A 25,070-nucleotide genomic window follows, 5' to 3' on the forward strand; every position below is an offset into this window, starting at 1 on the left:
TTATTAACTGGAAAAAAACATAATTTTATGAAAATACACTGCCTTGCCAAAAAAAAGTTGCCAACTGGATTTAACAAAGCAGAAGGGCAAGCCTCCAATTGGATAATTACTGCATGGGCGATTACCTTTCAGTTGGCAATAAGTTATTTAACCCCGAAGGTAATTTAAGTGCTAGACAACCATGATGATCCACACAGTAAGAGGACAGGTGAGCTTTGAGTTTGACAAGTACTCCTCCTCTCATTCCACATCTTCTGCGCCGCTTGCTGCGTGGCAACTTACCGACAGAGTGCCAAAGATAAGCTGGCACAGATGCTTTGAATGTCCAATATGAACTCAATCCTGGACATTGTACAGCAAACCCTGGATTCTTAATAAAGTTAAACGTTTGTAGACCAGCAATGAAGACACACAAGTGGCAAAAAGAAAAAAACATGAATAACATTAACAAATTCACAAGAGGTATACTGGGTGCCATCACAAAGGCTTTAGCATAAGGAATGTGACTATTTGGACAGAAGTTTAGTGCTAGCCAAAGTATCAAACTTCTTCTCTAAAATAACTAAAATAACCTCATAATAGCAATGGCTAACAGCGCATCCCTTATTTACTTTTTCTGTGTTACAGAAGTAAAATGTGATATTCTGGCTGTTTCTGAGTCACAGTATCAGTTTATATTACGACCCTTTTTTCCCCATTTTATGGGATTCACCGCCCATAAGTCCATTCTCTGTCTGACAATCTATAATCAAGCTTGTGAACCTGTAATGCACATCTCCCACCATACAGTTTAGGCTGTGTGAGGACCACATCCTTTTCTATAACTTGGCCAGTTACTCCTGCTCATAAAGTTATGGCTTGCTTAACACAAGGACACAACCTTGGTGTCAGGTAGCTCTGGTCTGCCTCTTTACTACTAATCCGTCACTCTCGGCTGCCACCTTAGTAGAGCTACAATTGCAACCAGGTCACAGGCAATTAGCTTTCCTTTTAACCCCCCTTGTATACATAATGCTACCATCCATCAATCAGTTCTCTCTCATTCATCAGTCAAACCACACTTCCACAATATAGCAAAGAGTGAAGAGGAGTGATGACCCACATCAATTCCTTTCCCCTCAATCCCCTGCCTCTGTACATTTATTAGTCGTTCTCTGTGCTTATCCAACCAAACATCTCGTCGACTAAAGCAATATATTTTCATTCTGTCCCCTGTGTTTATACATTGTGTTTGAAATCCAAGACCAAGTTCAATTAGCTTCTATTTTAGAAAAATGAAAAAGTTTTCTATCTAAAAATCAAAACAATGACTTAATAAATTGGCACTGGAGGCACAGGGGTATTTTTCAATGGATTCCCTCCCTTCAAGTTTTCAATGTATATGTTTCACGTCTGTAAAACAAAATAATAAAAAAAAAATCACATTGTCATAGTACAATATTGAATTTCAAAGCAAGTTTAAGCTGTGGATTTGGGTTGTGCTACTTGTAATTTATTTGTATTTTGCTTTTAAGGAGTCCAGATCTGAAAAACACATAATTCTTTAGTTGGTCATATGTATGCCAGGTGTTCAGTTAATATCTCTTGTAGCATTTTCACACCATGTCCATTCTAGTTCTTAAGCAGTGCGGGTGCCAGAGTCTGTTCTGTACTGGTTCAATAAAAAAAAAAAAAGGGTTGATTGTCCACAGCCATAGGGACAGCCACATCATTACACAACTAAAAATGTGTCTTCTAGTGAATGTTCGATGTTCACCATGCTCTATTTAAACATGACAAAAATATCATAGTGCAGGACAAAAGTTGGATGACACTAATCTGGTACTTATCTCAGTATACCGGCAAACAGGTGTCCTCATATCACCAGCCAAACGAATTAATGCTGACTTTGAAATATGTCTATTCCTACTGATGTTGAAGCTCTCTATTGTTTTATTAACATTATTTTATTATTATTATATTATATTATATATTGCCGACAGCATTTATATTGGTTTTGGTTCCCATGATCCTGGCCCTGCAGCTCTTGATAAAAGTAGTTTTTTCTTATGGTCCAGCTAAGCGTTGGTGCTGAAATAGCACTGTTCTTTTGTAAATCAGTGCTTGTGGCAGAAACATAAAGAACTGGTGGAAAAGCTGCTGACACACTGTTTCCTATCTTGCCATGTATTCTGGCTTATCAAAAAACATGTAACATGGGTCTCAATGTGAGCAAATTACGTGCATTTTGTGGAATATTAAATTCAGTCACTTCTATTAAGTGTGTCTGCTGCTGTTGTATAGTATGTGCATAGGTTAAAGGGTGTAGAATTGACCGTATTTGCTGCATAAGGACATTTCTTAACAATTTTTTAACAATAAAAGTAGTGGGCTTGGACTTGGTTACGCCATATCAGTACACCTAATTTGTCTTAACTTAGACATCAGACAGCATTGACTGTGGAGCACCTGGGAAATAAAGATTCTCCTGACTCTGAGCAAACACAACAGGCACACAAGTGGCTATAAGGTGACTGTTGGGTGCCACATAAAATGTTTACAAAATAGATGATTTTGTATTTCCACCACAATGAAATTAATTTCCCCATGGATTTTCTGTGACAACACATTAGCTAAGAAATCCCCCCCCCCCCTGCATGTTTGTGGTGGCTTTATTCATTTGCTTTCCCTTCCCTCAACATCCTCCATCTTTCTGGTTCTGATGGGAAGGTCATTTGAACATTTTTCTCACATATACAAGACATTTTCACCTTTGCTTTCATAATTCAGCCAATTCAAAGAGGCAATTGGTCAGCTTCAATCAGTGTCCAATGTCAAGTGTTCTTTGGTCAGCTTGAATATAAATTGCTGGTCAGGGTATATGTGTGTTTGATCATGATTGACATGGCTTTTCAGCTAAGAAAATCACCAACATAAATAAAGTCCACAAATCCTCAAGTATGTATGAGTTTACAACAGTGAAACCGTTGCTATCACAATAAGTTTTTTCTCATTTTTATTTAACGCTTTTACTAGGGATCTTTCACAAAATAGGGAAACATATTTTGGGAAATTTCCTTTGCTCTCACCTGACAGGTCATTAAATGACAACATCAATATTAGTGTCATCCCTCTGAGGTAAGCAGCAGAACTGGTTTACATTAAATCATAAGAAAACTGTTCCTGTTAGTAAAAATAAACAATATTTTTGTCCAATCATACTTCACAGCATGACCTGGCTTTTGTATAGGTTTATTTGACAACTTGCAAAGCCATTTCACTGAGCTTAACTCTTAACTAATATCCCTGTGGTTCAGCTAAGTCCTGATTAAACAAAACGTCCCACTCTTTGCATTGATTCGAAATACCCTGAAAACACTTTACAAAGAGTAACACTTGCAGTGCCTATGTTCACCCACTGTTGCTTAAATTCAAAAGTGAACAAAAACAGAGTGCATTCATGTTATTTTTATGACTAAACATAGTTCTGTTAGAAAATAAGTTTAAAAGATTGCTAACAGCTCCGGTATTTTTAACATGCAGGTTTAAAATATCTTTGACATCATGTTTTCTATTAATTCAAAAATCTAATTTAAGACATATCGATATCCTTGATTGTTCATTAACATACACAATTTGTTTTTTTTAAACCTGTGGTCAGATCAAATGGCTGTCAGGTCAAATATCTGTCAGGGTGAGAATTAGTGAAGTAAAGAATGTGATCCAGGAGAAATACATACAGATGCTGTTCAGTAAAATCAATCATGCTCTGTATCCCGATCATTTACTTCTTCTCTCCATTCTTCCTTTTTAAGCCCGCTCCAACTTTTCCACAATCCCTTAACATTGCCTGAAGGTGGGGGAGACTTACTGAATACATTTTCATACTAATCTACATAAATGACGGATAAAAGAGAAATAGGGTCTTTTCTCCTTGGATATATTTTTCTCTGTTATCTTTTTTTAAAACTTTGGGCACATTTCCCTACAAATTTACCTTCAAATTTACCTTCAAATTATTTAATTATTATTGCAAACTACCAAGCTATATAATCTGTTCAGTTTTTTGTCTTAATTGCAATCTCTCTAAATATCTTCAAAACATTCTTCCTATAAAAGTGATCCCATGATTTCAACCTCTAAATTATATTGCAATATCACATTGAATATAACATGTCATAATATTTTTGTTGTTATACATAAATTTAACACTAAGTTTCAGCAGTGTTTTTCTTTATTCAAACTTCATTTAGAAGAGCATTATGTTTTCATGATCTTAAACTTTACAGACGGGCTTTACAGCTGTATCCTAATATTTCATGATCAGAGCATCTGTGTGACAGTGGTAGGAATTTGCTGGCTTTCTTTCCCAAATAACAAATTAGGCAGTGGTGTGCACTCTAAAAAGAGATGAGTTAATCCAACCTAAATTAACTGCTTCAATGTAATTGAATTATGTTTATCCAAGTTACTTAATTAACTTTGTTCACCTTAAATATTTAAGTTAGACATACTTAAATCATTTCATTGTTTCTCTCAAATAAAGAATTCAAACTGCTTTAACTTAATTTTTTAGAAATTCAACTCAAAATATTAAATTGTTCCAAAATAAAATACGGAATTATCCAAAAGAACATTATCACTTACGCTGTATTAAAATACAGCTTGAATGATCTTAAATGTGTGTTTAAGCATATTATTTTAGTTTTTCTGGCATAAAATACTTTAATGGTAATCAGAAATTGAAGTTGGCTAAAAAAAGATCTCCATTGAATAAAAGAAACATTTGAAATTGTATTGTGAAAATCACACATTCATGAACAGTTTTGCAGGCCAGGAGTTGAATCCAGGACCATTTTGCTGCAAGGCAACAGTGCTACCAACTGCACAACCATGCAGCTTTTGAAACTTCACAAGGGATATTGCTTTTCTCCTTAAGTGTGGTTGTGAGTACTTTTACATACTTGTCAGCATCATTCTAGATTGTGAAAGAGTTTTTCATGTTTATGTCATCACATCAAACAGCTGATGTGGATGTTTAAATTACATATTACTATATCCAACTTGGTTTATGAAAAACTGTCTGTCATGGCTGTCTTCTGAGTAGTCGATAGATTAGCTTGGATCGCTGTCAGAAAGACAGTGGGTTTTATTTATTTATTTATTTTTTCGGTTGACAGGAAATACAGGGGAGAGAGCAAGGAAGGAAATTCTGCAAAGTTCAATGGGCCAGGATTTAATTCCACGACAGCCTGTGTTCAGTACAGGGGTCACACACTTAACCCCCAGCAACACCAGTAAAGTTCCTAAAGGCCGTCAGATTTTGAATACTCACAAGTGCTCAAATGTTTAAACAAAATACTAGCTTAGCGTTATCTGTCAGGATATTATACGTTTTTCTTTATGTAAAGTCATCTATAAGCAGCACCAGAAAGACGTCTTCACTGTGAGCTAAACAGCTGCAGCAGCTCACATTAATAGACACAGTGGAGTTGCAACAGATTAAAGTAGTTTTTTCTACACACTATAAAGATCACCCACACATCACTGTCACCTCCACGATGTCCAGGTAAGCTGATCCTTAAAAAACCACCGCCGTGTCCTCATTGTAGAATGTCCTTATATAAAGTCAAGTCTGGTGGCCACTGCAACACATGAGCCACTACCAGGCATTGATGCAGTCTAGTGCCTTTACATAAAATTCCAATAAAGTACATTTAAGTTTGTGGTGTGTGTTTTGAAAGATTTTGCTGCAAAACTAAGTATTTTCTTATTTATTTTGTACTTAGCAACTACCCTAAACAAGTAAATAGTGATGTGTCATACAATGCTTTAGTGATTAATAATATTTTTGGAAAGCAGTGAACACATAGGCTTCAATAAATGTTCAATTGAAATTGAAGATGTAAATGTGGTCCAGAATGTTTAGGTGGTGAGCTATGGATATACATTAACTTGTTTTACCAAGATGAACTAAAAACTAGTTCAAAAATACTAGTTCTTACATCCAATGCCAAGTAACTTTTTAAAGTCAACTAGGGATGCATGATATCAGGTTAATAACTAATTGAGGTAGTACTGAGGTAGGTACTGAATATTGTAAAGTTGATGTTGATTACAATTACCTCATGTTTTCCTATCTTTTCTGTCATTACCATGTCCTCTTCATTTTCTTTGGGCTTTACCATCTCAGCTAATGAAGACACACATGTAGCATTGGCAATTAGAGTCAAACTGGCCAAATACATAACTGGTACACAGAATATGAATGTATGGCACCTGAAACACCCTCCATTTCTGCTACCTGTATGACCCCTTCTCTTTTCCAATGGTTATAATCAGTCTGACAGAGAGAGGTATCCTAATCCTTGTGGTTTTTAGTATAACAATGACCATCAGTGGGACCCTTTGTGAGGTGCCTTGAGACGACATTGTTGTAAATAATCGCCGTTTAACTAAATAATCTGAACTGAAACTATCTGTGTAGTTATGCTGCTATAGGCTTAGGCTGCTGGAGGACATAATGACTACTTTCACCCTCTTCGCTACATTCTCACACTACTCTCCAATTTTGCATTGTTTGCTGTTATTTCAGCTTTTAACCTTGTTCTCTCTTTTCTCTTCCTAGAAGCTACACCTGGCCTGTCTCTGTGTCTGCCTGTGACACCTTTCTGGAGAGGGGAATCGTCCGAGCTTCTGCTGGCAACAACTTAATGCTCACCCTCTACCAATGATCCACATAGCCCTGTCTTTTAGTGTTTAACCCTTTCTCTCTCCTAGACATGGAAATTGACTGAGCTTTTACTGTAACTAATTATATGTGCTCTCTTTCAGACTCTAACCTTGAAAACTGGCTCAGAGTTTATCTGTTCTTTATTTCTAGGTGAAACGACTAAAGGAGCTACATCCATTAACATTTACTTTTCCTTCCCATAGAAAGTACTCCTGGATCAGTGCTTCTTTGTTCTTTTTGTGTCTCTGCTCTGTTCTCTCAAACCTCAAGTCGGTCGTGGCAGATGGTCGCTCACACTGAGCCTGGTTCTGCTGGAGGTTTCTTCCTGTTAAAAGGGAGTTTTTCCTCTCCGCTGTCGCTACATACATGGTCAGTATGAGGGATTGCTGCAAAGTCAACGCCAGTGACTGTCCACTGTCTCTACATGCTCATCCGGGAGGAGGGAATGCTGCAAGTCACTGACTGGATGCAATCTGCTGGGTTTCCTTAGATAGAAAAACTTTTTATCCAATTTGAATAAAAAGCTAACTCCAACTGCACTGTTCAATTGTTAGGATTAATTGGAATGTATGTACCTGACTGTTGTGAAGTGCCTTGAGACAACATGTGTTGTGAATTGGCGCTATATAAATAAAACTGAATTGAATTGAATTGAATTGAAATATAATATCCTAGCGAATTTGCATCCAGGCAGAGCATAGCGATATTGCAAACATCAATAATGCGATAGACATTCTGTCTCAATAAGTCGCACAGCTCTTTTTTATGAAGGAATTGTTAAATTATAATAAAAAGATCAATAGGTGTATGTTGTCTACCATAGTAAATACTGTTAAGACTGATCAATTTAGAAAAAAAAGACTTAAGTTAAGGAGTAGGCGACACAAGTTATTGATACATGATTCCCTCAATGTGAGAAATAAATAAACTCAAGTTTTGTGCCCTAAACCTTGAGGTTTTACAATAAAGCACTCATTTGGTTTGGTTTAAACAGCTGTTTAGAGATAAGTTACGGTGTAAAAAAGAAAATCCTTGTGGAATTCACATTTTTGTATTTAGAAGAAGTTCCTGCACGGGAAGCTGCATCTTGATCCCAGAGTGTCATGCAGGCTCATGCAAAAAATAGGACTTAGGCTTACATATTAAAACATGCCAGAGGATTTATACTAATGTGGAAGTTCATGGGGCTGCATGTATTATCAAGAGTCCACATGTGTTGGATGTTAAACACTTTAAGTCTACAGGAAAAAAAGTAATCTCAACAAATGAAGATCAGTTATTTTGAACAAGCGGAATAAATGTTTTTCTGAGGATAAAAACACTGTGAGGAAGGTTACAAGGTCTTAAGCTTCTCTATAGTCACTTCATGCAATTTAACACGTCTTCCAAATGCTGGAGATTATAACTAAAGGTGACGGCAGTCTCAAATTAATACAAAATAATGCAATCTAGTGACACTGATTCTTGTAAAAATATTTTTGTGTCTCTTCAAACCAATGATGGATAGGTGCCGATGAGAGAAGGAACAGCATGAGTATCAGCTTAGGAGTAAGAGTGTAACGACTGTGACTCCGTTTAGTCCATAGCTTCTGCCTCTTTCTCTTGCATAGGCTCAGTAATGATGTCCTGTACGTGTTTGATTTTAACTTACCCCACTTCACTTCTGCAGTTTTGTCATCTCTTCACTTATCCTCAACTATTTTCTTTACATAAGCAATAAAGTATATGATGCTGTTTTTTCTTCTTAAAATTCATTTTAAGATGTTGCAGATAGTCAACAATGCAATAACACTTCGCAGGCTTGTCCCCACTATGTAAGATCTGTGAAGCTCTACAAAGGTATACAGAGAACTACAGGGGTTGGACAATGAAACTGAAACACCTGGTTTTAGACCACAATAATTTATTAGTATGGTGTAGGGCCTCCTTTTGCGGCCAATACAGTGTCAATTCATCTTGGGAATGACATATACAAGTCCTGCACAGTGGTCAGAGGGATTTTAAGCCATTCTTCTTGCAGGATAGTGGCCAGGTCACTACATGATACTGATGGAGGAAAACGTTTCCTGATTCCTCCAAAACACCCCAAAGTGGCTCAATAATATTTAGATCTGGTGACTGTGCAGGCCATGGGAGATGTTCAACTTCACTTTCATGTTCATCAAACCAATCTTTCACCAGTCTTGTTGTGTGTATTGGTGCATTGTCATCCTGATACACGGCACCGCCTTCAATGTTTGAACCATTGGATGCACATGGTCCTCAAGAATGGTTCGGTAGTCCTTGGCAGTGACGCGCCCATCTAGCACAAGTATTGGGCCAAGGGAATGCCATGATATGGCAGCCCAAACCATCACTGATCCACCCCCATGCTTCACTCTGGGCATGCAACAGTCTGGGTGGTACGCTTCTTTGGGGCTTCTCCACACCGTAACTCTCCTGGATGTGGGGAAAACAGTAAAGGTGGACTCATCAGAGAACAATACATGTTTCACATTGTCCACAGCCCAAGATTTGCGCTCCTTGCACCATTGAAACCGACGTTTGGCATTGGCATGAGTGACCAAAGGTTTGGCTATAGCAGCCCGGCCGTGTATATTGACCCTGTGGAGCTCCTGACGGACAGTTCTGGTGGAAACAGAAGAGTTGAGGTGCACATTTAATTCTGCCGTTATTTGGGCAGCCGTGGTTTTATGTTTTTTGGATACAATCCAGGTTAGCACCCGAACATCCCTTTCAGACAGGTTCTTCTTGCGTCCACAGTTAATCCTGTTGGATGTGGTTCGTCCTTCTTGGTGGTATGCTGACTTTACCCTGGATACCGTGGCTCTTGATACATCACAAAGACTTGCTGTCTTGGTCACAGATGCGCCAGCAAGATGTGCACCAACAATTTGTCCTCTTTTGAACTCTGGTATGTCACCCATAATGTTGTGTGCATTTCAATATTTTGAGCAAAAACTGTGCTCTTACTCTGCTAATTGAACCTTCACACTCTGCTCTTACTGGTGCAATGTGCAATCAATGAAGACTGGCTACCAGGCTGGTCCAATTTAGCCATGAAACCTCCCACACTAAAATGACAGGTGTTTCAGTTTCATTGTCCAACCCCTGTATATACCCTCGTTTATCCACTCAAGCTAATGAACAAGAAAGTACAAAACACCATGCAGGGGTAATATTTAGGACTAATCTCAAGTTTTTGTCATTATCATTATACTAGACAATGTGACTGAAGTATGGTTGGGAATAAATGTCACTTAAAAGGGCTGGACACTTTGAGAAAAGGACAGTTCTCCAAATGGCAAGCAAGCCAAAGGCAGGGTGGTAAAAAAACAAAAACAGAAAAGATAAAAGGGAAGGGTTTGAGTTACTCAGAGTGTCTTAATTAAGGTGAGATAGAAGAAAATAAAAGCTTGGCTGCTAGTCATTAATGAGACTCTCAGCAAGAATAAAAAATGCTTCAAAGAAAAGACAAAACAAAACAGTGAGATAGAAAAGGAGGCTTAGGTTAACCGGTATACTCAGAAGAATATGGCGTTACTGACATTAAGCTTTTATGAATATTCTTAATAGTGTCAGCCAGACCATTGTCAACAGTTCAGCATGAGTTTTTTATTGTAGCACAAATGCATGAAACAATGTGGCAACAAGACAGAAACAGGAAGATGATGCAGCATATAGCAGTTACAGATTAAAAAACTTTACTTTTTACCTTCATTCTTTATACTCATAAATTCTGAGTTGAATAACAATTTATCTTACATTTAAAGATGATTATCAAAGTTTTTATAGAATTTATCATTATGAAAATCAAATCAATGTGCATTTTTATTCATCAATCCTTAGTATAAAAATATATGATTCTAGCACAAAATCATTGATATAATTTAATTTAAATTGATAATTAAAAGAAATCATCCTCCATTCTTTTCTTTATTTATTAATTATGTATTATTATCATTCATACCAGTTGACACTTTAAGGAATTAGTTCTCATTTATTCATATGTAATTTATTTAATCATAATCACAGTTATACACTTCTGCAAAAGAAAAGCAAATGAATGTTTGACTGCAGAACGGTCCTCCCCAGTCTTTAAAGCTTCAGAATGCGAGTATTTAGTCATTTAAAATTTTTATTTTAAATGTGAAATTTTCATAATTTCTGCATGGATACATGGAAGGATCTCACCTTATTTTGACACAGGGCTTTAGTAAAACTAAACTGCAAAACATTATGTATTGCACCTTTTTTCTAACCATGTATAGTTCCCAGTGGCATGTTTTTATTGTAGGAAAGAAAATCATAAAAACACCATTTAGAAAAATTTCTACAGTCCTACAACAGTCCTACAACAGATACAAGTTTCCAAACAGGCCATACTAGCATTGAAGTGAATCCTATTGACAGACAAAAAAATTGTGCAAAAATTGCTTTAATTTCCTAAGTAATTATTATGTAATTATACTATGCTTTAGAGATTAATTTAGTCTGTAACGGCGTGCTGTGTTATGTTGGTGTCTCCCCACATTATCCATAATCACAGCCCTGTGATATGTCAAAAAACTGTTCTGGTATGCAGAGTAGGGACAATGTGTTAGTTATTGATTTCTGATCTTTCTACATTGTATTTCTGTGGTATGTGAATGCATGTACTGAGTATGTGCAAACGTCTTTTTTCTATGTCCGATAGAAAATTATGCATTGTATGTTTGCAACCAACATTATTGCCTGTTGTTTTATTGAAAAAAATCTACATATCTGAAGATTTCCTTTCATTAGCATGTTTGAACACCTAAATGATGTAAGAACATAAATTCTCCAAAATCTCCTAAATAAATTGTGTATTTCCAAAAAGGAGCTTAGAGTAAGCCGTGACCTGAATTAGCATGACAACATTGTACAAATTATTATCTGATAGAAAATCGAATTTAAAAAAGCTCCCTTATTAGAGTTTATGGGATTGATCACTAATTATACAATTATTATCGCTTATAAATAGTGCAGACCAGCATTAACAAAACCACTAAAACACACAAAGACATAATCAATAAAGACAGTGTTATGAAAATCTGTCCTTGTGGTTGTAGTAGGAAAGGAAGTCTTTATGAGGCCTGTTATTATGCAGTCATTATGCAACCATTACCATTACAAAATGCCACTTAAAAATGGCATCCAATTAATATTGCTCTTAACTGAAGGAGATGTGAGCTACTGCTGAAGTCATTGTACATGGCCCAACAAAAACCCAAAACAATTAGGATCAGGAGAGACAGCGAAACTAGCAATATAATTCATTAATTTTATTACAGTTAGATGGATTTTTTTTTTTCTGAATCCATTTTATTAATTCATAGCTTTTAAAACTTTCAATTAATAAATAAATAAAAGGAACAAATAAAATCATCACAGTTAAGTCACGGAGGCTTTATGTTTTCACTACTCACCCTACTGACTCCTCGGCCCCTGTCCTCTCCATAGTTTGTTCCCAGGATTTCAAAGAAGATATTGGGATTACTGCCATTGTCAGTAAACTCCAAGAAACTGGTGAGGCCACTTACTCCAAACTGCAAGAACAACAGAAAATGTCATTTTAACAATCTTGGATGATTTCCCAGTTTAAAACCCTAAGTTTGGTCATTCAGGTATATTTGTCTCAGATAACAGTTTTCCTCACCAAGACCATTGTGACATTAACCATATTACGTCTCGTTTATATAACGTATTAGCGTTTTTACCTTGGAATTTAAGCATTTTCTGTGCTTATTCATAAACGAAGACATAACTCATGGTTGAAAAAACACTAATAGCTACAAGCTGACCCAGACCTCTCCAATAATTATGGCAAAAGTCTTCTTTTAGAAAACATATTTTTTCAGTTTTTAGTAATAATTACAAAGGAAATAGTAGGCCCTATTAAATAGTCCTATTACGTTTTTTTTTTTATTATTAATTTTGTTGTTTTACTTTTACAGACCAAAGAAAGTAGAAAGGTCTTACATTTAATTTGTAAAGTGACTTGCACGTATTGGTCCAACCCCATTTCATTTGCTACTCAATGTGGGTATGCCTTTTTGGTCCAAAGGCCAAAACGTTAGCCGGTTACAGTGGATGTATATTAAGACTCTGAGTATGCTAGTTTCTGCAGATGGGGACGTGGTGCAGCGGCAGGCATTACTATGGATGTAGTGGATTATTTACTTTCTCATCCATTTTCTTTAACGTGTTTGGATAAGAAAATGGAAGAGATGGAATTGAAAAGTTTAGGGCCCTCAAACACAGCTGAAGCAGGAACATTGCACTGGATGCACAGAGATCTGATTGCATTTGGTAGCTGCTCAGTGTCTCCCATATATCATGCATGTTAATAATTAAGTAGATTAAAAGCAGCAGTTACATACACACATAAACACAACTGGACAGTGGACCTTTCTGAAACACTGAAAATAACAAAAATAGATTTTACTAAAATAGATCCCTAAGACATTGACACAATCAGAGAGGGGCTTCAGTAAGCCAAAATGGGTTATTTCACAGAATTAATATGGGGCAGCAGAAAATAATGTCTGGTTGCATGGCTGGACTTCAGCCAGAAATTGCCTGACATTAATAATATGATGATTACTCTTTGTGCATCTCAAAAAACTCAAAGCTTCTTTTTAAATAAGGAACCAAATGCTCATCTCAAAACTTGACAAATTAATCTTTGAGGAATGTTCTGCAGCAATAATTTCAGTTAAAAAATATAGTTCTGTCTAGAGTGTGATATTGTAGGCCATGGATAATTATTTTTAGGCCCCAGACTTGTTTGTGGTTAATGTTTTTATGGTAAAAAAAATATATATATTTTGTGATATGATGTCTTTGTTGTTGAACCCTGATCCTTTTAATAAGTTTTTATCATTAGGCTTTGATTTCTAGCTTTAAATTAACTATTTACCCTCTGCGGCTCTAATGTCATCAGTTTCAGTTTCAACTGCCTCTACTAATTTATTCTCAGTCTTTACTCTCCCCTCGATTAATGAAATCTCCAAATTAATTCAAAAATCAAAATCTTCAACATGCCAATTAGATCCTCTTCCAACAATTCTTGTTAAAGCTACCCTTCCCTCTCTATCCCCTGTGATTACAGACATTATACATTCTTCTCTTACCACTGGTGTTGTTCCTTCTGCCCTCAAAACAGCTGCTGTAATCCCAATACAAAAAAAAAAAACTGGTTTAGATTACAATAATCTCAATAATTTTCACGTCATCTCAAATCTTCCATTCATTTCCAAAATTCTTGAAAAAATAGTTTCTGCTCAACTTCAAGCTCATCTGTCTTGCAATAATTTGTATGAACAATTCCAATCTGGTTTTTGTTGGCTTCACAGTACTGAAACAGCACTAATGACCTCCTTCTTGCTGCTGATTCTGGTTTATTATCCATACTTCTTCTGCTTGATCTGACTGCAGCGTTTTATACCATTTCTCATAACATCCTTTTGGGACCCACAGCCATGGATTTCAACATTAAATTCCGGTACGGACTTTTCTGGAACTTTCAAAATAAAGTGCATTAACCTTCTTCCGGCACAGCCAGGAAACGGGATAACTGCGGACTTCCTGTGACGCCACTACCCAAATAAAAACACAGCTGTTGCAGCATCCGCCCTCTTCCACACCGGTGTTCATCGGGATAGGAGGGGAACAAATCGTGCTGATGTCTTTTTGCTGGCAAACAGACATAAACTTTTCAACTGGATCCAAGGATGTCATACGATCATCGATCATATGCAAAGTTAAGTACGAATGAAATACTGTCTGTGTATCCGGTATTTTCATTCATGAACGGGGGTAATTAAGGTACAAGACTGGCTTGACTGTCTCTCTGAGCCCTGTAGGAGCAACCGGTGTTAGAGAGAAACCCCCTACAAGGACGCGGTCTCCCAGTCTGGAAGGAAGACAGCAGAGACCGCAGCAGACAGGACGGGCTGCCCGGCTACAGCTCCGGAACTAACCCTTTTGTTCACAGAACGAACGCACCTTCTGATCGTGAGAAGCTGAGGAGGTTAGCGGGAAGCTAACCCTTTGTTCACTGTGGATACCTTCTTCAAACTTCATCGCCCCTTGGACAACATTTCCTCACCATGGTCAGAGGTTAGGTTTGGGCAGATTAACAGTTAGAATGAAATAATCTGAACGTTTCATTTATGAAATTTGTTTTTGTGAAACTCGGCTATTTTAGTGCTAGCAGGCTATCTGCAGCACACGTGCCCTGTTTGTGTTCTGTGTTTGTGTGTTTTAAAGTTAAGACAAACTTTACTTGAAGGGTGATTTTAAACACAGAAGATTGCTCATAACGCGCCGTCCGCGCTTATGCATTTTAACCCTTATATTAACCGAGGTATTTTAAAGGTATGTGTTTGTTTCTTGTGCTAAGCTATCCGCATCTTTGTTAGCTCAACTGCTAACCGGTAAGAACACGTGCTTGCTATTAAGGAGTATTTAACAGAAAGGTTGTTAGTTTTCAAGCTGGTGAATAATAGTCCCTGAACATCATTTACTAGATTTGATAACTAAGTAAGCACCATTAAGCCCCTTCCTCCAGAAGGATTTGGATTGTTTCCAAAATATCCCCTTGATAATATTTCTTCAAATATTATTTGAATAAATGAAAGCAGCTAATTAGACACCGTTGAGAGTTAGTCATCCAGAAGGTTGGTTTTATTCAGCAGATCATTATTTAAAATATTATTTCATTAAAATAATATTTTATCTGATCTTGCATTGTGCAGGGTTGTCTAAATGTTGCTGATTATTTCGAAGACTAACTTAACTTCATTTCCAGAGACTTCAAGATAATCCTTGGTTCTCAAACATAAACATTGCATAGTAATGTTGCATCACTCTTTTGGTCATAATTTCCAACCATCTTTAATCAACTTGTTTATATTGTACATAGCCCATTAATCTTCCATATTCTTTAATTCTGCTTGGGAGTTTAGTTGGATTGTTTTAGCATAGTAAAGAGTTTGTTGATTGAAATATGTTTGACTTTGAGTTGACTTATTTTTGTTAATAAATTCTTGTATTTAAGAAATTGTGTGAATTCATTCCATATATGTGCAGAGTTTATGCTGTTCAATAATGTCAGAGATCGTCTCACACCTTTCTATTTTGTCCTAATACCATCGCCTTACTGGGCTGGTATTCACAGGACAACCCTTAACAGACCGAAATATTATTTGATAAAATATTAAAATATGAATATTAAATATTATTCTCAGATTAATAATCACAACAATCCTTTTGGACAGACTTTTCTTTTTTGGCATTGTAAATACACCTCTCAATTGGTTTCATTCTTACCTTCCAGGCCACACTCAATTTGTCCAGTTAAAATCATTCAAATCTCATTATGTTTCTGTTACCTCAGGTGTTCCCCAGGGCTCTGTCCTGGTCCCCCTGTTGTTTATCGTTTATCTTGTCCCCCTTGGTTATATTTTTTGTAAATATAATATTCAGTTTCACTGTTACGTGGATGACACCCAGCGTTACCTTTCAACTAACCTAATTCTACACTTCCACCCTCGTCCCTCACTAATTGTCTCATTGAAAAAAACACTGGTTTACCCTAACCTTTCTGAAATTAAATTGCAATAAAACAGAACTTCTTCTAATTGGCACCAAATCAATACTAAATAACCTTCATAATTTTTCAATTTCAATTGATAACTTGTTCATCTTTCCCTCTCCTCAGGTTAAGAGTCTCGGTGTCATCCATGATAGCAGCCTTTCCTTCACTTCCCTTGTCAATAATATTACTCGATCAGACTACTTCCATCTTCGTAATATTCAGCGTCTCCGTCCTTTTCTCACTCATCATTCCACTGCTGTCTTTGTTCACAATCTGGTCACCTCTCGTTTAGATTATTGTAATTCTCTTCTTTTTGGTCTACCACAGAAAACCCTTCATAAACTACAATTGGTTCAAAACTCTGCAGCTTGTATCATTACACAGACTCCTTCAATCCATCACATCACACTTGTTCTACAACAGCTTCATTGGCTTCCTATTTCATATTGTATCAACTATAAAATACTCCTTCTTACCTTTAAAGGTATTCACAACCTCGGTCCTCCATATCTTTCAAACCTTCTTCACATATTGTACCTGTCCGTACCCTCAGATCTTCCTCTTCTATCCATCTCACTGTTCCCCACGCCCGTCTTGTTACTATGGGGAGCAGAGCATTCAGCCAGTCTGCTCCCCAGCTCTGGAATTCACTTCCACCTGATCTCCGCAACACAAACTCATTGCCACACTTCAAATCTAAACTCAAAACGTATCTGTTTAAATTAGCTTATGTATTGTGATTGTAATTTTCACTGTTTTATTTAACCCCATTTTGTACTTATTTTAATATTTATTTAAATTGTATCTGTGTTATATAAGATGACCTTGAGTGCCTAGAAAGGCACCTATAAATAGAATATATTATTATTATTATAATTATTCAACAGTGGTTTTGGTTTTACTTTATTTACTTTAAGCCATCAATAAAATACATGGATAAAAACATAGACTGAACTTAACACAAAGGCTGGTATAAACCTGTTTGTATCTTTAAATCATACTCACAACTTCTAGCTCAGCCCAGGAAGGAGGATGTACATCCAGAATCACTGTGACGTCATTCAGTCTCAGAAACAAAAGCGCCTTGTTCCAACATGGCTAACCCTTCCACACGACTCTCCCAGATAGCCAGAGAGGATGAGGCAACATAAGAACTTGGATCCAAATGGACTATGATCCGGTGGTCGAATACCCGCCAATTGAGTGCAACAAAGTTAAGTATGATCTGCTGCAACCCAGTGTTCATTCTGTCAGAGGCCTACAAAGAGTAAAGCGGTCTTCACCATGACCTGATAAAAAAGATGTCGGAACCGCAGTTCTGCACGCTGATACCAGAGCTCAATTCAGCTTTTTATCTATTTCCCTAATACCACATCCATAATGGGCTGGCATTCCCAGGACATTACTTAACTGATCGAATAGTTATTTTAATAAATATTTAAAAATATAAGTAAAATAATAATTACAACATTTAATTTGTCAAAAACTTGTTAGAGACTCGTCATCTTACCCTCTGAGATCTGTGATAAAACCTCTTCACCATACTCCACCATCTAGATAGCTCAAACCAGCTGCCAACATGACTTCCAAGTTTCCCACGCCATACACTCAAACAATTCATGCTGCACTCCAACACAGCGCTTACAGTCACTGGAACAGGTGGTTGATCCAAAGAAGGGTGGCCCCATGTAGCTAATTCAGAGTTGCCCAAAAGAAAGAGACCCAACTACCATGCAAGCCTTTTCACTGGACCTATAGGACGAGGCCACAGTGTCCCCTCGCATATAAACCATCGTCCCTAGGCACTAACAAAATTGTAAGGGTTATTTTATGGGGTAAGAACGCTGTCAAAAACAATGTGTATGTAAAGACAGAAATGTGTGCACATTAGTCAATAGTTGTGTCAGGATCTGTGCTATGTCTGTTTGTTTGGTGGTGTTTACTGTGTTTAGCCTCTAGATGGCGGTGGAACCTGGAGGAGAGGTGGCAGGTGTTCTCTATCTCCCTGATCACCGCCAGAGGAGTATTTAAGGAGGAGGCTGCCAGCAACTCATTGCCAGAGTGTTGCCCTTAGTGGTATAGCTCAAGCCACATTACCTTTGCTTGACCTTGCCTTGTTACTTTTGTAATTTTGGATTTGCTACCTTGCAGGTTTACCTAAACCTGACTTCGTCCTCAGCATTGAACTCTGCTTGGATTACCGTCTTCTGGAAAGAAGATATCCTGCTCCATGAATAAAGACTCAAGCCTCCTGTTACTTCGTTGGATTAAATCGGCTGGCAGCCTCCTGGTTCCTTCGTTCCTTGGACCTCCTTCTGCGAACCCTGTCCACCCTCCTTCGTCCACTGCACCAACATCAGAAACTCTTGGACCTATTAACATCCTGGCACTCCAGTATTCACAGTCTCCAGTCTCACGGGTAAACAACCCTTTGGTCTCTCCACCCCTGTTTGGCGGATCTCCCCATCTATCCAGTAAGATAGAATTATTATTTAAGAATATAGGTCCTGAGTTTTCCCTTGCTTACCATTCTGTTTAGTTTACGGTTTGTGTCCCAGTTCCAGTTTCCTGCACTTTCCAGTACACTGTAAATAAATTCCTCACCGTTAAACTCAGTCTCCTGAATTGCTTTCTGCATGTGGGTCAAATCTGTTAAAAACAATATGACAAGTTGTGCATAAGTAAAATCCAAAAGAGGTCTTGTATATTTTCTCTATAAGAATACAAAATAAAATGTTACAGCTTCAAGAAATCACAAACACAAAGTTCCGGTTTACAGTTGTGGTTAATTCTTTATGAATACAATATGCTATAACAGTTTGTGAATACGATTTCTTTTCTATGAGAATACGAATTTACATCAGCGACTTGGCGTCACGTGATCTCAGGCTGGTTAGTGGAGCACAGTTAGTTAGTCACACTCCTCACCGCCAGTAAACGTAGTGCCGGGATTGGATGACGGAAAAAGCAAATGGGAGATAATTCAGTCTAAAAGGAATATTAGGAACAGAGGGGAGATAGAGGGGGAAATTAGAAGAAGCAGCAGCACTAGCGCCAAGGTGACGGACCAAGAAATTATGGTACAAAGCCAGGTAATGTAAAAAATGTATATATGTCTTAATGCCGTTAATATATGCTCTTGGTCCGTCATCTTGGCGCTAGTGCTGCTACTGCTTCTTCTTCTGCTGGTGGAACGCAACAAATTCAGAGGTGCATACCGCCACCTACTGTACATCATTGTATAACTCCACCCACTATATTCTATGTTTTAGTTTTGTATTTCATAAAAATAAGAACAATGCTTTATTTATAATACTCTTGATTTCCCCCTCTATCTCCCCTCTGTTCCTAATATTCCTTTTAGACTGAATTATCTCCCATTCCAGCACTACGTTTACTGGCGGTGAGGAGTGTGACAGCGCATGCGCAACGCGAATCGACTAACTCTGTGCTCCACTAACCAGCCTGAGATCACGTGACACCAAGTCGCTGATGTAAATTTATATTCTCATAGAAAATAAATCGTATTCACAAACTGTTATAGCATATTATATTCACAAAAAATAAACCACAACTGTAAACTTGAACTTTGCGTTTGTAATTTCTTGAAACTGTAACATTTTATTTTGTATTCTTATAAAGAAAATATACAATACCTCTTTTGGAATTTACTTATGCACAACTATTGACTAATATGCACACATTTCCGTCTTTACATACACATTGTTTTTGACAGCGTTCTTACCCCATATTATTTAGCCATATTTAGTTCTCCCATTTCCTGACATAACCAATTTGTCAATGGAGACCCTTCCAAAACCATACCAGAATTCCCCTTCTGGGGTTATAAAAAATTAAATTATGGATTTCGACCTTTACATTAGGAATGAGCAGCTGCTCTAATTGGTGGATTGGGGCACCATCCAAAATGACGTGGAATGCTGCACCAGTCTGTTGGGGTTAAATTCAGAGCTCAATCCCAAGGAAATTGTGTCATTTTACCAGTAGATGTACTTCACAAACCTCAAATACTGTCAAGTGTGGTAAATTATTATCAATGAAATGAGATTACAAATAAATGTGGCTGAAATGCACTTCCTCCACAGAGACTTAGGGATATAGTAAGGACCTTTTGACTATTTGGTAAAAGCTCAGGGTAAAGTCACTGCTCCTCTAAATCAAAAGAAGCCAGTTGAGGTGGTATGAGCATCTGATATGGTTGTCCAAACCTATGTATGTCAGACATTAACCGCTACAATAAGACCCAAAGGACGACACAGGACTTGCTGGAGCAGATAGCAGGTTGCCCTATTCTTGCATGCGCTCTCAGATAAGAAGTAGATGATTGAATGATGGATGCTGATTTACTCTTATTTACAAAGTTTTATTAGTGTTGTTAGGGCATACAGCACAATCTCTTGAATGACCACGTCTTCCCTTATTCTAAATATTGTTTCGTTTGTTAGAATAAAGGGGATAGTGGACTTAAATGTTTTCTAAAATATCTTCAATTATAAATCATGCCTCACTGCCCCTAGTTTAAAATCTTAGGTTGTATCTTCTACTTTAATAATGGCCAGTAAATTTTTACAAGAATCCCTAATCTAAATTGCTAGTTACTGAGACCGCAAGGCAGCAGTATCTAAAGCAATGATACGCTGCCAACAGTATGAATGTAACACACAATTTAGGCTAAGAGGAGCAATTTCACCCGCTTCAATTTTTCCCTGACTCTAAATTTGTCAATGGAGACCAAAATGCGACATCAGTTTAGCTCCTCATCAGCAAGTGCAAATTAGTATTTATCATTATCATAATGCCCTCACATGCCAAAATGCTGTTGAAACACCGAGGCACGCACAGTGAGTAAAGAACACTGCTGATACACAGCAAAATGGAACCGATGTCAAACTGCTGGACTAAACTCTATAACCACTTGGGGCTTTTTAACACATTTCTGTTGAGACAGTTATCAGTGTTGGTGAAATAGCCAAAACAAGCTGATGAAAATCTTGCCAAACCCCAGCCTGATCTCAAGGTGAAACACAAAGATAGATATGAAAGCTATTGCAACACATTTATTATACTAATCCTGAATTAGCATTTCACTTGGGTTCATCATTCAGTCAAAGTACTATCCCTCGAGTTATTTTTGTATTAATATCAAAACAGAGGGCATGTATCCAACTGAATTTAACTGTGATGAAAATGTTGACAGTGACTTGTTTAAACTCAGGGTAAAAATCATAATTATAAAATCCTCTGTCACAAAAGAAAAGTAAGGAAAATGTGTTGATTGATACAGTTGTTTTTAAAATAAGAATTGAGGCCTTTGAATTGATGCATGGCTCACAATGTCTACAGTCTCTCATAACAAGTAAAGAGCCAATTTAAATTATAAACAAAACCCAGATGGAATGAAATTGAGTTGTTCTGGGTCTTGAATGATTAATTAGAATTAGCAATCCTTACATGTTTAAGTACAGTGTAATAATGAGTAACACTCCTTGAAAAGTTCATGTAATTACAAAAGTATCAAAATATATCTTCTATAGTTTCAAGTTGAAAGGTATATGTTTTTTTTACCACAAAATTATATGACACAGCTAAATTTGGAACAAAGCTTGTACTTGAATGCTGTAATTATTGTATTTTCCCGACTATAGAGCGCACCTCAATATAAGCCGCACCCACAAAGTTTTTTTTTTAAATGGAAATGTACATACATAGGCCGCACCGGGCTAAAAGCCGCTGATATCGATTGAACTGATTACATAGTTTAACTGAACATAACTGAACTAATTAGTTTCCGAATGGTGCCTGTAGCATAAAAGTGAAAGTGCTGATCAAACAAATCAGAAAAGTTATTGATTGGTTTATTCATCGTCCTCCTGCACACTGAAATCACTAAAGTCATCTTCTTCAGTGTCAGAGTTGAACAGTCTCAGAAAAAATCTCCGTCGTTCCTGCTGTTTGCATATGCTAAATAAAAATTTGTGCTTTCTTCTTCTTTGATTTCCAATTTTGACTTGCCACCTGTCTCGTTTTTTTCACTCTCTGCTAAAGCGCCTGCTGGCGGGTGAAGAAAAATCCACAGAAAAGACGTACCTCATTACAAGCTGCATGGTTCAAAGCACGGGAAAAAAGTAGCGGCTTATAGTCAGGAAAATACAGTAGTTTTTTGGTTTTTTTCGGACACCCTGGAAATATTTTCTAACTTATTTTGTTTTACCACATACCATCTCAGTGTACAAATAAGAAATATAATGTATCAAGTTTTAAATATTGTACATGTATTAATAAAGTAACATATACTTGTGTAAATTGAGCCATACTGTATTTATCTCTGATCACATGAGGGGAAATATTTACATCTATAACCTTCAAGAAAATGGAACAGTACTTTTTAAGAGGTTTAGGCAGGGTGACCCCCTTAACCCCCTGCTCTTTAAAATTGTTATTGAGCCGCCGGCCAAAGCAGTAAGCCAAACGCTTTCATTTCTGGTATCTTCATTGGTGAACGGGAGCACAAAATTACCCTTTACCCGGAAGACATTTTGTTAAACCTGTCGCAACCTACAACGTCTGTGCTTTGCCTGATTAAGGCCATTTCATCATTCAGCATCTTTTCAGGATATAACAATTAACTTTGGAAAATCTGTGGCTATGGGGTTGTTAACATGCGTCCCTTTCCGTTCCGCTGGCCTCCCACTGGTTTCATTGACTGTGCAGGTGCAGGTAACACCCACTTTTGAACAGATGTTTAAGTCCAACACCCCCCTCCCTCAATGCTTTAAGAGCAAACCTAGACTGCTAAGCCCCTCTAAAGGGTTGCCCTTATCAAAATGAATGTACTGCCTACACTACTTTACCTGCTGCAAATGATCCCTATCCTATTATTGAATAAGGTTATTAAGGTGCTTGAAAGCTGGCTATGTGCCTTCATTTAGAGCAAAAGGAAGCCCCCTCCCAAGATGGCAGAACTTTGATGCAGCCTTGATTTGGCATGATATTGAATCCTCTCAGCGACGTGTTCATTGCTCACTCTATAGTTTATAAATAATCCTGAGTCTGTTATAAACATTGCCCTAACCCTATTACACTCAGTACTGTTAGAGCCTGCAGCTCCATTCGTTCTGTCGAAGGCCAGGCTCAGTTATCATCTCCTCGCATTCCTATTCTTAATAACCCAGATTTCCCGCCAGGCTGTACGGACCACGGCTTTAAAGTTTGGAACACTCAAGGGCTGAAGAAAAAGGGTGACCTAGTCAAAGGCCAGACCATACCATTTTTTCAGCAGTTGCATTAGCAACTTGGCTTGTTGATTTAAGATGACTTCTACGAATATTTACAAATTCAAGATTTCACAGTTAAAACACCACCTTAACGACTAACAACACAATTTCATGTGTGGAGAGGGCCCTGTCTTTACACATTAGTAAGACATGCATTACTGTTTTTTTCAGAGCCCTGAATTCCAGTTCAGAAGCCACCAAGCATGCCTGCGAAAAAGATCTAGGTGTTGTCATGCTGACTGGCAGGAGGTCTGGTCTCAGGCCTTGAATATTTCTGTTTGAAACTGCACGAAATCCATACATCTAAGAATTGTCCATATAACACCTATTGTCAAGAACAAAACTGATGCTAATATCCCCCGCTTTGTTGGAAATGCAATTTTGAGACTGGTAGTCACTTACTTTTTTTCATAATCATTTTCTATTTATTGCACTCACATGTTCACTGTTCGCTGTTCTTTTGTCATGTCTGAGAAGTTCTGTGTGTTTCACGTTTTGAAAAGAAATAATAAAAATGAAAATAAATTAATAAATAAAGAATGCTAAATATGGTCAATATTAATCACCATATTAATAATCTTTTTAAAATAAGTTTTCATTTAAGGATGATTTATGCCCTGATTAAGAGTTCAGTTTTTATAAATGTCACTCAATGTGTTTTATTCATATTTCATGTGGGATTTTTGAATCCCATGTTATTCTCCACTCGTATTATTTCTCTGACATGTTTTCATTGCTTATTAATGGTTCTTCCCATTAATCCACCATGCTCCATGTCCTGCTCTTCTTGCCATTTTCTCCTGTAAGTTCTCATTGTTATTTATTACTAAATCGCTCTATTCCTTTGCCACAGTTAGTCTCATGACCTGGGTCCTTTGTTAACCATAGAACATTACAATTTAGCAAAATAGTGGTTTTTCATAATCAAGCAGCCCTACCTTCTTCACAGTCTCGAGCATGCTCTTTCCTCCTTGCCAAGGCTTGGAGTTCTTCTTGATGCAGCTCAGGCTGGCCATGCTGTGCCACTTCCTGTCCTCCAACTTTCTGTGGAAGGTATTGGCCAGCAGCAAAACAGTATCATAGATGTAACGATTGGTGATCTGTAAAGAAAGAAATAAGGAAACATTTAACATTTAACAAACACCCTCGAACGGACACCAATTATGAGCCAAAATTAAATGATTCCATCCTTTTCTATTGTTAATGATGTTACCCTCCATTTCTGCTACCTGTGCGACCCCTTTTCTTTTCCAATGGTTATAATCAGTCTGACAGAGAGAGGTACTCCCAATCCTTGTGGTTTTTAGTATATCAGTGGCCACCAGTGGGCTCTAGATGGACAAACTTTATTAGTTTATTATTTTATTCAGTACCCCTATACATAGCCTATTCTAAAATAGCCAGACTCTAACACACAGTGGTTTAATTTAACCTCCCC

At 37.3% G+C, this 25,070-nt stretch overlaps 1 protein-coding gene across 5 annotated transcripts in view; it reads right to left on the minus strand.

Moving 5' to 3' along the window:
* Window positions 1-25,070, minus strand: part of grid2 (glutamate receptor, ionotropic, delta 2) — a 749,910-nt gene that overhangs the window by 230,967 nt on the left and 493,873 nt on the right. For all 5 annotated transcript variants that reach the window (XR_007040614.1, XR_007040615.1, XM_047381418.1 and 2 more), the window contains exons 7-8: window positions 24,571-24,732; window positions 12,163-12,282 (exon numbers count right to left, since the gene is read on the minus strand). Coding sequence is in view for 3 of the 5 variants with exons in the window: in XM_047381418.1 (XP_047237374.1) it covers window positions 12,163-12,282; window positions 24,571-24,732 (282 nt within the window). In the remaining 2 variants the exon portion in view is untranslated. The remainder of the gene's footprint in view (window positions 1-12,162; window positions 12,283-24,570; window positions 24,733-25,070) is intronic.

The sequence above is a fragment of the Girardinichthys multiradiatus genome, chromosome 12, assembly GCF_021462225.1.
Source record: "Girardinichthys multiradiatus isolate DD_20200921_A chromosome 12, DD_fGirMul_XY1, whole genome shotgun sequence".
NCBI lineage: Eukaryota > Metazoa > Chordata > Actinopteri > Cyprinodontiformes > Goodeidae > Girardinichthys > Girardinichthys multiradiatus.